This window comes from Lynx rufus, unplaced genomic scaffold, assembly GCF_022079265.1.
Source record: "Lynx rufus isolate CCGP_SWC_20201006 ecotype Redwood Valley unplaced genomic scaffold, mLynRuf1.p SCAF_7, whole genome shotgun sequence".
Classification (NCBI taxonomy): domain Eukaryota; kingdom Metazoa; phylum Chordata; class Mammalia; order Carnivora; family Felidae; genus Lynx; species Lynx rufus.
Genome location: NW_025814889.1, coordinates 126267320 through 126280777, shown reverse-complemented (window position 1 = coordinate 126280777; position 13458 = coordinate 126267320). Strand labels below are relative to the sequence as shown.

Sequence of the window (13458 nt, the reverse complement as noted above, 5' to 3'; positions counted from 1 at the left end):
CTGTGAGGTCCCTGCAGTCCATGAGGCGCAGTATGATACTACCTGAAGGTAGGCTGTGAATAACGAAGATCTACAAACCCAGAGGCATCCACTAAAACAATTTTTAAAACAGATCTAAGAAACAGTCTGATTATGGAGATAAAACAGAATGGTTTTTAAAAAATTAACCTAAAACTAGGCACAAAAACAGGGGAAAAAAGGATAAAAACGGAAGGAACCACTAGAAAACAACTAGCGAGGTGGAAAATTTTAACATTAAATGCAATTCACATTAAATATGAAGGCCTAGACATAGCAACTAAAACTGGGAATTGTCAGACCGGGTGAAGAAGCAGGAGCTCACACTATACGTTGGCTACAGGAGATCTACTCTAACTATGAAGACACAGAGTAACAGAGTGGGAAAAGGCATGCCATGCAAACACTGAGTGATAAGTGGTTATCAGGCGATGACAGTGGGAATAAGAGGGGCATGAGAAAAGTTTTTAAAGTGATGAAATTGTTCTATGTTTCAATCGTACAATTGACCCTTGAACTTGTGAACTAAGTGAACATACTTACATATGAATTGATTTTCAATAAATACAGTAAATTTATTTTCTCTTCCTTATGATTTTCCTTTTTTTTTTAAGTTTATTTATTTGAGAGACATAGAGATAGCACAAGTGGGGGGGAGGGGCAGAGAGAGAGACAGAGGCAGAGAGAGTGAGAGTGAGAGTGAGAGAGAGAGAGAGAGAGAGAGAATCCCAAGCAGGCTCCATGCTGTCAGCGCACAGGCCCAATGCAGGGCTAAAACCCACAAAGCTGCGAGATCATGACCTGAGCCGAAACCAAGAGTTGGACACTTAGCCAACTGAGCCACCCAGGTGCCCATTCCTCATAATTTTCTTAACAGCATTTTCTCCTCTCTTACTCTATTGTAAGAATACAGTATGTAATACACAGAGCAGACAAAAATATGTTTAATCGCCTGTTTGTATTACTGGTAAGGCTTCTGGTCAACAGTAGACTATTAGTACTTGGGCTTTGGAGGAGTCAAAAGTTATATGCAAATTTTTGACTGCACAGGGGTTTGGCACCTCTAGTCCCTGTGTTGTTCAAAGGTCAGCTGTATACACTAAAAATGGTGAATGTTACTATATATAAAGTATACTCCAAATAAACCTGAATTTCAAAAATAAAATGAAATGAACAGCTATAAACATATACATAACAATATAAAATGAAATGATAGAACTAAGAACAAAAGTATCTATTGTATCAGCAAATGTAATTGGGCTAGACCTTTTTAGTAAGAGAAAAAAATCTGATTGAACTATAAAATTCTAAATGGTTCTGCATATAAGCAAGTTATAAAGGTTAAATATAAAAAGATGGGCAAATGCATTTGGGACAGATGAAAACAAAGAGAAAATAGAGGTAATGATCTTAGTATCAGACAAGCTAAATTGTTGGCCCAAAAAAATTTCAATTAGACTTTATAATGCCAAGAGTACAATTTACAATGAAGATGTTACAATTCATAATGAAGCTGTTGCTCACATTGAAGATAAAGCAGCTAGAAATATCAAGGCATCATATAACATAGCATCAATATTCAAAAACAAAAATTATAGGAGATCCAAGGTGAAATAGGTTAGCACACATTAGTAGTAAGTCTTAAAACTTATTTACCTATCTTGATCCATAACAGTCTAAGTGGACGGCACTAAGACAAAAGAGAACTTAGTAACAACGTTGACCCAAATACATATATGTCAAAGTCTGTACTTTGAACGCAGTGTTTCTTCTTTCCAAGTGGCACAAAATTGACCATATATTAGACAACAAATAAAACCTCAAAAGAAGAAACAGTTCAGAAAACAAACCCTACTCAATAAGGGCTAAAATGAATAGCATAAGTAGAAGGTAATAGCTCCTAACAATTGGAAGTTTTAAAGTCCTCTTTTAAAGTTCTTAGGACATAGAGGAACTCCAATCCAAAGTTGCAAAATATCTAGAAAATAATGATGTTAAAATATTACATCTCGAAAACTATGGGATACAGGTAGAACAGTGCTCAAAGAAAGACCCAACCCTGAAATATCTATGTTATTAAACAAGAATGAAAGAAAGTAAGTAAATCAGCATCTGTTTTTTTGTCAGTTAGTTTTGGTCACTGATAAAACAACAAACTATGTAGTGGGCATTCAATAAAATATTTGTTGAATACACGAAGAACAGAGTAAACTTAGGAAAGTAAAAGAAATGAGTTAAATAAAAGAAATCGATGTATTGGAAAAAAAGAAAGAGTAATAGCACCAATAAATATATCCAAGGGTATGTTCCTTGAAAAAAATAAGACAAAACAGGTAACTTAATCACAAAGTAGCAGCAGAAAGCACAACTCTACAACCTAAAACATAGTAACGCAGAAATAATCACAGACACAGAGGAAACTCAATGAGTCTATAGACTCACTTTGCCCAACCCCAAGGAAATAAATTTAAAGATCTAGAAGTGGACATTTTCTAGGAAGATATAATTTAACAAAACTTACCTCAGAGAAGATAGAAAATTGAAATTAACCAATTACTATAGAAAAAAAAAATTCAAAGATTTACTCCCACAAAACACTACACCCAGATGCCTTCAAAGGGGAATTAATTATGTGTGTCTCCAAGAGCAAATCATTTCAATGCTATTTAAAGTGTGTCAGAGCTTAGAGAAAAAAGGGGGTGGAGAGAAGCTTCCACATTTCTTTCACAAAGCAAGAAAAACATTGATACCAACAACTAATGAAGATCAAACACAAAAAGAAAATTGCAGACCAATCTCACTTTATGATTTTGATGCAGAGACTCTACGTAAAACATTAGCAAATAAAATCCTGTAGCACATTAAAGAATATATACAGTGAGTAAGTGGGGTTTATTCTAGGAATGCAAGAATGGTTCAATATTAGGAGTTGAGTAAAATAATAATTTCCATAGATGATGAAAACCATTGGATAATATTCAACAACGCTTCTTGATAAAATATTTAATGAATTTTAAAAAGATAGACATTCCTTAATAAGATAAAATACGTCAGTCTTAATCCAAAATCCCACATGATGTTTAATGAAGAAACATTACATGCATTTTCATTAAAGTTGAGAACTTCAACATGTTCTTGAGGTATAAGTCAATGTAACTAGACAAGAGAAATAAATGAGAGGTATAAAAATTAGAAAAACAGTGGTAAAATTATCTGTATTTGTAGATGATAGGATTCTAAACATGGAAAGTCTAAGAGAACCTCAAAAAATAAATGCAACAAGATAAGCTTGACATGGCCAGCTCAAAATAGAACACACAGATACCGGTAGCTTTCATATACACAACCCACCACCCATCAAGAGCTATGGAGGAAAAGAACGCGTTCACACTAGCATCAAAAAGATAAACATCTAAGAATAAATTTTTTAAATGTGTAAAATTTATATGAAAAAACATCTGCAATACTCCTGCAGTCACAACATTAAAGATCAGGATAAATGTCAAGGCAAACTATGTTTCCCATTAGGAATTCTCAATATCATTAATATACACTTTTCCCTAAATTGATTTCTAAATGTAATGTAATCTCAATAAGAATACATGTATAAGTGCTATATATGTCTACATATTGAAATAGACAAACTGATGGCAAAGTAGTTCATACGGGAAAATAAGTGATAATAATAGGAAAACGGTTTTAAAAAGGAAAGTAAGTATGAGGAGCTAGTGCTACTAAATATTAAATATGTTTAAAAAGCACAAAACTAGGGGTGCCTGGGTGGCTCAGTCGGTTGGGCGTCCGACTTCGGCTCAGGTCATGATCTCGTGGTCCGTGAGTTCGAGCCCCACATCGGGCTCTGGGCTGACAGCTCAGAGCCCGGAGCCTGTTTCGGATTCTGTGTCTTCCTCTCTCTCTGACCCTCCCCTGCTCATGCTCTGTCTCTGTCTCAAAAATAACTAACTAACTAACTAACTAAATAAATAAATAAATAAATTTAAAAATTTATTAAAAAAAATAAAATTTTATTTTAAAAAAATAAAAATAAATAAATTAATTAAAAAAATAAAAAAAATTTTAAAAAAATTTAAAAAATAAAATAAAAGCACAAAACTTAAAACAGAGTGACCCTGGGACATGAATGTATAGAAATATCAATGGCATAGGATAGGAAGTCCAGAAATAGCCCTTAATACATACAGAATTTATTATATAAAAAAAGAGACATCTCAAATCTATGAAGAAAAGATGGAATAATTAACATATGGTGTTGGGAGAACAGGATAGCTGCTGAGGAGAAAACAAAGCCACATTTTACATCCCAGACCAGGATGAATTCCAAATTGAACAAAAATTCAAAAGTACAAAATTAAACCATAAAGTTAGTGGGATAAACCATGGGAAAATTAGTTAATCATTGGAGTGGGGAGGACTTTAAAAACTATGACACAAAATCCAGAAGCCATAAAAACAAGGGTTGATACATATAACTACATTTCTGTGAGGCAAAGACCAAAGAATGACAACAAAATGAGAAAAAAATTGCAATTCTTAATACAGAGAAATGGTTACTATATCTAATAAATAAACAGCTCCTAAAAATCAATGAGAAAAAACATCAACCACCAAATAGAAAAATAATCAAAGGATAAGAACTGAGTTCAAATTGGTGCAGCCACTCTGGAAAACAATATGGAGGTTCCTCAAAAAATTAAAAACAGAACTACTCTACAACCCAGCAACTATACTACTAGGAATTTATCCAAAGGATACAAAAATGCAGATTCGAAGGGGCATATGCACCCCAATGTTTATAGCAGTGCTATCAACAATAGCCAAATTATGGAAAGAGCCCAAGTGTCCATAGACTGAAGAAAGGATAAAAAAGATGTGGAATACTACTTGGCAACGAAAAAGAATGGAATCTTGCCATTTGCAACAATGTAGATGGAACTAGAGGGTATTACGCTAAGTGAAATAAGCCAGAGAAAGATATCACATGATTACATTCGTATGTGGAATTTAAAAAACTCAACAGATGAACATAAGGGAAGGGAAGGAAAAAAAAAGAAAAAAACAGAGAGGGAGGCAAACCGTAAGAGACTCTTAAATAAAGACAACAAACTGAGGGTTGCTGGAGGGGGGGGAGTGGGTTAAATGGGTGACAGGCATTAAGGAGGGCACTTCTGGGGATGAGCACAGGGTGTCATATGTAAGAAATGAATCACTGGGTTCTACTCCTGAAGCTAAGACTACACTGTATGCTAACTAACTTGAAAATAAAAATAAAAATTTAAAAAACTGAGAGTTCATAGGAAAGAAAATAGAAATTGCTCTTAAAATACAAAGAGATACTCAATTTCACTCATAACAAGAGAAACGCACATTGCAACTTCACTGAGAAAAGTTTTAAGTCACATACCCTTTGAGCTAGAAATTCAGCCCTGTGGGAATTTATTCCTCACACACAGTTCACGTACTGGGATAAGTGGTGCCCTCCCCACCAAATGTGCACCCGGAACCTGTGAAGATGACATTTTTTTGCAGATGTGATTATTAGGGATCTTGAGATGAGCTCCTGGATTAACTGGGTGGCCCTTAAATATGATGACAAGTATCCTTATAAGAGGCACAGAGACAGAGTGGGAGTCAATGTGAAGACGGAGGCCGAGAATGGAGGGATGCATCTATAAGCCAAGGAACACCCAAGACTTCCAGCCACCACTAGAGGCTAGGAGAGAGGCATGGAGTAGATCTTTGCTCACAGTCCCTGGAAGGAACCACTCCTGCCTTGATTTCAGACTCCTGGCCTCCAAAACTGTGAGAGAATTCCTTACCGCTGTTTTAAGCCACCCAGTTTATGCTACTTTGCTGCCGCAGCCCCGGGAAGCTAACGCACTCCACCCAGAAAAAGAATGTCCTTCAAACATCATTCATCACGGTGTTAATCTGTAGTGAAACAAGACTGGAAACATGAAGACAACTCACTGAATTCAGTACAGTGGAACAGTACGCAGGCATAAAAAAGAATAAAACCTCTTTACAGACTGATTTGAAATGTTCTCGAACAGTCCCAACAAGAAAGAGATGCCATTCAAAATCGGAGAGTTTATTTACAAGGGACAAGTCAAGCAGGTGTTGACAGGCATGTAGGAGCCCAGAAGGGAGACAGTTGCCATTGGAGACAGCAGCAAGCCCTCACCCACCCCATGTCTAAAGGAAAAACTTCCAACCTAAGCACAAGGCACTCCAGAAGAATTTGAATCTGGTGGTATGCTGGAAGGCCCCAGAGGCCTATGGATGGACACGGCCAGCCCGAGGTGACCTCATGGGGATGGAGACAGGATCTGTCTCCCTCCCTCTACTCTCCCCACTGGCTGAGCCCAGCTGGAAGCCACAGGAAAGGAGCCCTTCCAGAGGCGCTGCATTTGGTCCAGCCCCAGGGCAGGAGGCAGCATGGGGCACAGTAGGGGGTGATCTGGAGGGGCCTGGAAGCCCCAATATAAGCTCCAAGACTGTTTTTACTGTTCTGTATTTTACTCCAAGACTATATTATATTGCTCTATATTATACAGAACATTGTAATATAGTATATTTCTGTTTCAGTGAAAAAGAGAAAAAGAGCATGTTGGATGCATTGGTTGTATGTGCACAGCAGATCTGGATGGACCCCATTCCCCAAGAAAATGACTATATTTGATGCTATATAGAGGGGCCCGGGGTGTCCTGGGGAACAGGAGTCTATGGAGGGAGACTTTTCACTATATACTCTACTACACTTTTTGAATTTTGAACCATACAAATGGTTCAAAATATTAAAAATTTTATTTGCATTAAAAATTATAAATAAAACTGAAATCTTAAGACCCCAGTGTTAATGGTCTTTAAAGGGAGACCCCCAGACAGCGAGGGATCATGTTCAGTGAAAGAGAGGCAGGAAAGGTGAGTCTGTGGACCAGTCATGAGCGGAGACAGGAAGAAGCGTGCCCACCTGTCAGGTAATGCCTGCAGCACGGTGGGCATCAGCACCCCCGAGATAGCTTTGTAGAGGATGGAGTCACACACGCCGACGATGTTCACCACTGTGGAGGAGCCCAGCACGGGAAGCATGTGGGGCGGCATTCCTTGCCAAAAGTGCAGGAGGAAACTTTGAACCTGTATCAGTCCACAGAAAAAAATCATGAGGTTACAGAAGGTTCTCCCGAGAGGGCCTGGGACCCCACTAGTCTGCAGTGGGGTCCTCTGCGTCCCCTGCTGTGGCACAGAAGGCCCTGTCCAGAGTCTCCCCCCACCCCCGGCCCAGTCCCCCTGTGTCCCGTGCCCACTGCTGCAGAACCACCTGGCCTGGCAGCCTGGGGGCTACTCTGCCCTGGGAGAGAGGAACAGTACATTAACCCATCAACCCCTTCATGCTCACCGTGGTCTAGGAAAAGTTAAAGGGATATTGCTCTTAATGAGCTCAGAGCACTGTACTCACTATTCTTTGGGCCAGTTGGTGACCTCTGGGGGTTCTCACACAAAGAAGGAGATGATGTGGGATTGCTGGTAAAAGGAATGTATCTGGGAGGGAGGAAAATGGGTGCCACAAACAAGACTCCCGATTCAAATGTGTGCACTAAAAATGGAATAAGATGCTGGAGCCTCTTCCTCTCCAAATTCCTCCACTTCCCCAAAAAGCCCTGGCCGTTTGCTGCCACTATGGGATGCTAGATGGTGGTACGTGAGCAGTAAGCTACGTGGGCACCCAACCCAAAACACTAGTACAGAATGGAAATACCGTAGGCACTCAAGAGTGCATTATTAACTTGATGACAGCAGGAGCTGCAGCTGTGCTGTTGGGTGAGCAAGCAGCAATGTCTAAGGCAGAGAACTCTTCGGTGGCCTGTATACGTCTGTCTCTTACTATGTGAGATGGACAGGGAGAGAGCAGGGCAGGGGGGCCTGAGGTGTGGGACAAGAGAAGGGAAGTGAAGGGAAACAGCAAAGATAGTTAACTGCTGTATATGATAACATTAAAAATACCTGGAGTTTAACTAACACTGGGGAGTGGCTCGTCTTGAAGACAGGGGACAAATTACTGAATTTTTGTGAATTCTCATAGGCTCGACTTGGTTCCTGGACCACGTGTCCTTCTTTCTCCCATGGATGGGGACTCTTGAACCCCCACATAGCATTTATCCACATTCCTGGTTCCCTATCCACCCCTGATTCAACGCAAAAGACAATTTAGTCTAACACTTTAGAGGTGGTGTTATGCCAGGCATTAGCTTTATTTATTTGTGACTACTATATGCCTGGTACTTTGCATTGGTTCTCTCACTTAGTACTTGTAATTCTACCACGGCTGAGAATCCTTACTTCCATTTGGCAGAGATATTAACTTATTTGTCCGAATCCAGACAGCAAGGGAGGAAATGGATGAGGTGGAGCCCCCATCTGCCTCAGTCTTTCCGCCAATCTGTCTCGTGGCTAGTTTGTTCCTCTCATGGTTACTGGCCTTCTTCTCCACTCCTGAGACCCATCTCTATCCTTGGACTGCTGCTCACCCCCCAGCTTCCTGCCCTGGCCCTGGTGGCTTGCGGTGTCCTTCAGGCCCCTCTCAGGACTGGGGGGGGGGGGGTGGGTCTTGCTTTCCCCAGGGGAAATCGCTGAGATCAGGCGACCTCAGACTCCAGCCTGGTGACCTGAGCTCCATCTCATCTGGGCAGGCCTTCCCTGACATTCACAGCCTGCGCTGGATGGTGGGAGGCTTGGGGGATAAGGATTGGGGTGAAAAGCATACCCCCTGACTCCCTAGGGGGCAAATGGTGGCTGATGATCAAAACCATGATCAAAGTGGTGCATGAAGTTCAGGTTTGTAAACTGTGCAACTAAAGTCACAGTTCCATTTATTCTGCAAATAGTGAAAATACTGCAAAGTATTCAGCCAGATCAAAAATTAAAACAGAAAATCCAGATGAGCGAAGACTGTCTTCCAGAGTTCCAACTCTGGCTCCACTACCAACCAGGAGTATAGTAATATCTCCAAGTTCAGAGATAGCTAAGCTTCCTTACCTGTGAGATGACAATAAAAGTAATCTTTACTGCATAGGTTTTGGTAAAGATTCCCCCAAAAGTACTTATTTTAGTGCTTGGCACACAGCAGATACTTAATAAAGGGTAGTGGTGGTGGTTGTTATTGCATCATGGAGACACTACCACTACCAGGCCCAAGAAATCCATGGACTGCCCGAAGCAGTTATGACCCCTTGTCTAAGTGTCTAAGTGTCACCCAGCCAGGATTCCCACTGTGGCTCTGCTCATCTATCGTTGGGACACCTGGTGGTTGACTCCTCTTTTGGCCTTGGCTGGAGGTGGCCAGGCCTCTTGGAAAAGGTGCTTTCTCTCTCCAGCACTACTATTCCCTGATCCCAGCTTGTCCCTGAGCATCATCCTCAGGCCGAGTTCTGGACCTTCCTGCCTGCCCTTCCAACACTACCTAAGAAGCTCTGCCCAGTTGATTCCTACGATTTGGTAGATTCTGAATTCATTTGTCTTTCTTAGCTCTCTGTGCGTGCAGCCCAACTCCTTTTTTATATGTGAGCAGTCAATTTCAAACAGAAATTCTGGAAAAGATCAGCAGCTGTGTAGGTTAAAACAAACCTGTGGAAAATCAATCTTTAGCAGACATCTGTCTGTTTCAAGCCTGCTCAAGTTGCATAGGGAGCCCTGATCGGTCCTCAGTCTCCTGAGCAGCCTTTTGAGAGGGGCAGGGGGTGTTAGCCAGTTTTGACCTCCCTTTCTACTCTCCACATTTCAGGCTATTTAACGTCCAAAGGTATTGGTTCCTTGGAGCAGGAAGGAAAAGGAAGGAGGGAGAAGAGTGGAAAGCTCAAGAGCAGGGACTTGGAAGGTGGGTGTGAAATGGACAGACATGGCGTTCTAGCAGGAGGTGGGGCTGGTGGGACCTCCCAAGGGACTGGATATGAAGGGCAAGGGAAAGAGAAGCATCAAGCCTCATGACTTGAGCAATTAGATGGGTGGTGGTGGCAATCTGAGATGGGAAAAACAAACTCAGGTGGAAAATTAGAGCTCTGATTTGACCATGTTAGGTTGGATGTCAAGTCAACTGAATCTGGAGCTCAGGCCTAAATATATAAATGTGAGAGCTATCAGCTGTTATGAAACGGAGACAATGATGTCTACCCCGTACTAGGATGCAATAAAGTCGCTGAGGAAAAATGCATGGCAGTGGGGAGGCATCTAACAAATGGAAACTCATTATCAGCCAAAAGGGAGAAGGTTTTCTTACTCCTGGTAAGCCTAAGTGGTGAAATCATCAGAGGCAAATGATGGAACAGCATTATCTAAAGTTTCCTAGATTATCTGCCTCAGCCCCCCCCCCCCGAACTCTCAGCCCTTTCTCTCTTGTCTCAGTGACACATCAGGAGATGATTTCCTTAATGTATTCTTAAGAATAGCCATGTAAATTTTCTGTTTCTTTTCCATATCCATATTTACTTCATTATGAATATATTGGCACCTTGTGGAAACACATCTGATAGCTTCCGATCGGGGGCACTTAATTGCTACAGCATCGAAAGGATCTCAACAAAACACTAGCCACCAAAATACCTACTATTTATTATGCTCTGATTTTAAGATCAGACCCTTACATGAATTCTTACATAGCTATAATTATTATCTCCATTTTATAGCAAAAGAAATTGAGGCTCAGAAGGGTCAAGTACCTTGCTCAAGGTCACAGACTGGTAAGTGGTGGATTTGGGATTCAAACACAAGACTATCTGACTTTACAGCTCTTCTTGAAATGCAGTCTGGAAAACACTTTGCAGGGAGTCCCCTACACGCAGACTGGGGCTCTCTGTACTCTCTTGACAATGCTACAAGTCTATGATATCTTTACATCCATCCATCCATCCACCCACCCCAACCTTCCATACACTCATCCACCCAATAAATATTTACTGGGACTTTAAGAGTATGGCTTACATGGATAGTGTAGTAAACAAGCCAGACAAGGTCCCTGCCCTCAAGGGCTTACACTGTGATGGTAGGAGACAATGCACCAGCAAATAAGGAAGGTAATTTAAGAATGGGATACCAGCATTAGTTATAATCTCAACCCTTAAAGATCATGAAGACTGGAAACAAACTACAATGCCAAGGTCTACCAGATGCACCCACCATGCATCCATTTACTCATGACTTTTCTCAGCTGTGGGAGAAAGCCATGCCCCTCAAAGGGAAAATATCCCCCTTCATTCTTTTGTGGTTGGGTAGAATGAACCGCATCTTGATTAGCCATTTTAAAAACAGCCACCAAATATCCCTGCCAAGGGAGTGGGAAGAATATTAGACTACTGGTGTCAGGTGACACAAGTTGCAGCCATGACTTTGGCCGTAACCAACTGTGTGACCTTGAGCGGTCTTTTAACTCTCTGGTTGACATACACGATAACAGCAAGCATTTGTAGGACCTTTTATAGTTTACAAAGGGCTTTTGCTAGGCATTGTCTCATCTCCTCCTCCTCCTAGTAATCCTATGAATTAGACAGGCAGGGATGATATTTTTATCTTTATCTCTAGAACAAACAATATAGGCTTTGATGGCAAAGCCTGCACTCTGAGTCTGGCACTTTCCCCACAGGAGTGCTCAGCCCTCACCATATATTCTGCATCTTAACTCCTGGTGTGCATTCCTCCCACCACCACCACCACCACCCCCAGGCTGTGTCTTACTTCTCACCCCATTCTTGAGACCTATGGCAGTGGGTGGTACCATTAGATACCTGATGTGTTGGGATTCATGAATGGAATTAAGTATAATGAGATGATGAGAGTGAGTTGTGAGATGGATAAAGTACGTATGAATGTTAAGAGAGGACTGTCACTAGTTCTGTGCTTAGTATTTGTGGCGGAGAGGGACAGCTGGCCACGAGAGCTCAGAGCTCCTCTTCTGTGGTAGTAAACTGCTACCTAGTGAGGGAGCAGATACCCTTGCATCAAGGTGGGGCCATGCGACCAGCTCTTGCCAATGGAATATGGGCAAAGTGATATGTTTTATTTCTGGGCTGGCAAGGTTAAGAAGGGGGTAGTCTTCCCGGTATTCCTCTTCCCCATCCGTCAGCTGAACAAAGAGGACACCAAGGCTCTAAGGCAGGGTATGGCCACAAGGTGGAAGGAGTCTGGGTCCCTGAACAACCCCCAGCAACCAGCCTTCCCCCTGTGAGCACCCACAATGGGTTGTGATATCAACGAGAAATAAACTTCTAATGTATTAAGACTTGGGTTATTTGTTACAGAAGCCAGCGTTGTCTTCACTGAGCATGAACCTTCATTTGGCCTCATGTCAGTGATCTCTGGGATTATAAGACATAGCCAAACCACAACATGAGGGAAAGCAGTGATATTTCTTTCTTTAGAAAAAAAAAAAATCTACTTAAATGGTTGCTGAAGGAATTGGGAGATTTGAACAATCTCGGGAATAAAAGCCACGAGCAGGAAGGATGGCACTTCTCCACCAGCACACTGCTATCTCTTCTGGAGCTCTGTGTGGGGGCCGAGTGCCGGCACGCAGGAGACTGGACCACCACTGCCCAGGTGACTGAGGGAACAGCCCGTGAGTCAACTCAAGTAAGCGGGGTGCTCAATAAACGTTCGCTGCTGTGACACACAGAGGCGAAAAGGCAGAGGAAGATGGGGGAGAGAGCATTTTGTGCCTTACGTCATTTCTTACCCTTCCGTCTCCCACAGTGCACACCCCCAAAACACACACTGGGGAACCTCTGGGATCTTTTCCACCAATAGCTACTGGTTTTTTATAGCCCCTCTGTAGCCTGCACTGTCCTCTCTCAAAGTCAATGTCACAACCTATGCCAGGATGTGGTTTTGGGTTTTTTTTGTTTTTTTGTTTTTTTTGGCCTGAAAGCATTTTCTGTAAACAGAAAGGCCTCAGGTTTATGGGGTGAAGCGTGTGGCTTCTTGCCAGCCCTCAGGAAGGCTCTTTTGGATGGCATTTTAGGCAAGAAGATTTTACTGTCTCTCTGGTGACGTAACTGGTACTTCACCCCTTCTTGTTTCCCCTCTCCGTTCTTTAACTGTAATATTTTAATATAAAAATCAAACGGGGCCCCAGGAAAAGACCAAATCCAAAATACAGGAAAGCCTTCCCTCAGTTTCTCTAAATCTCCAACACGAGGCGTATGCTATCCCTGTAAACTGTCTCCCTCATTGGCCAGCGGGACAGGATGCAGTTCGCTGGCTTGATCAAGGACAACTGCCCATTCTCGTAGCAGGTCTGCAAAATGGGCTAACAACAGAGCCTGCTTCCTAAGATCACTGTAAAGATTACGGGTGCTCACGCACATCAGGGATTTTCCCAAGGTCTGGCACCTAGTGGGAGCTACGGCTCCTATAATATTTTAATGCAGAGTATCC

The 13458-nt window shown here is 41.9% G+C and overlaps 1 protein-coding gene across 1 annotated transcript in view; it reads right to left on the bottom strand.

The window, feature by feature from the left end:
- Positions 1 to 13458, bottom strand: part of RFX4 (regulatory factor X4) — a 109099-nt gene that overhangs the window by 64182 nt on the left and 31459 nt on the right. The window contains exon 6 of the mRNA XM_047066406.1: positions 7010 to 7173. Within this exon, the coding sequence (XP_046922362.1) occupies positions 7010 to 7173 (164 nt within the window). The remainder of the gene's footprint in view (positions 1 to 7009; positions 7174 to 13458) is intronic.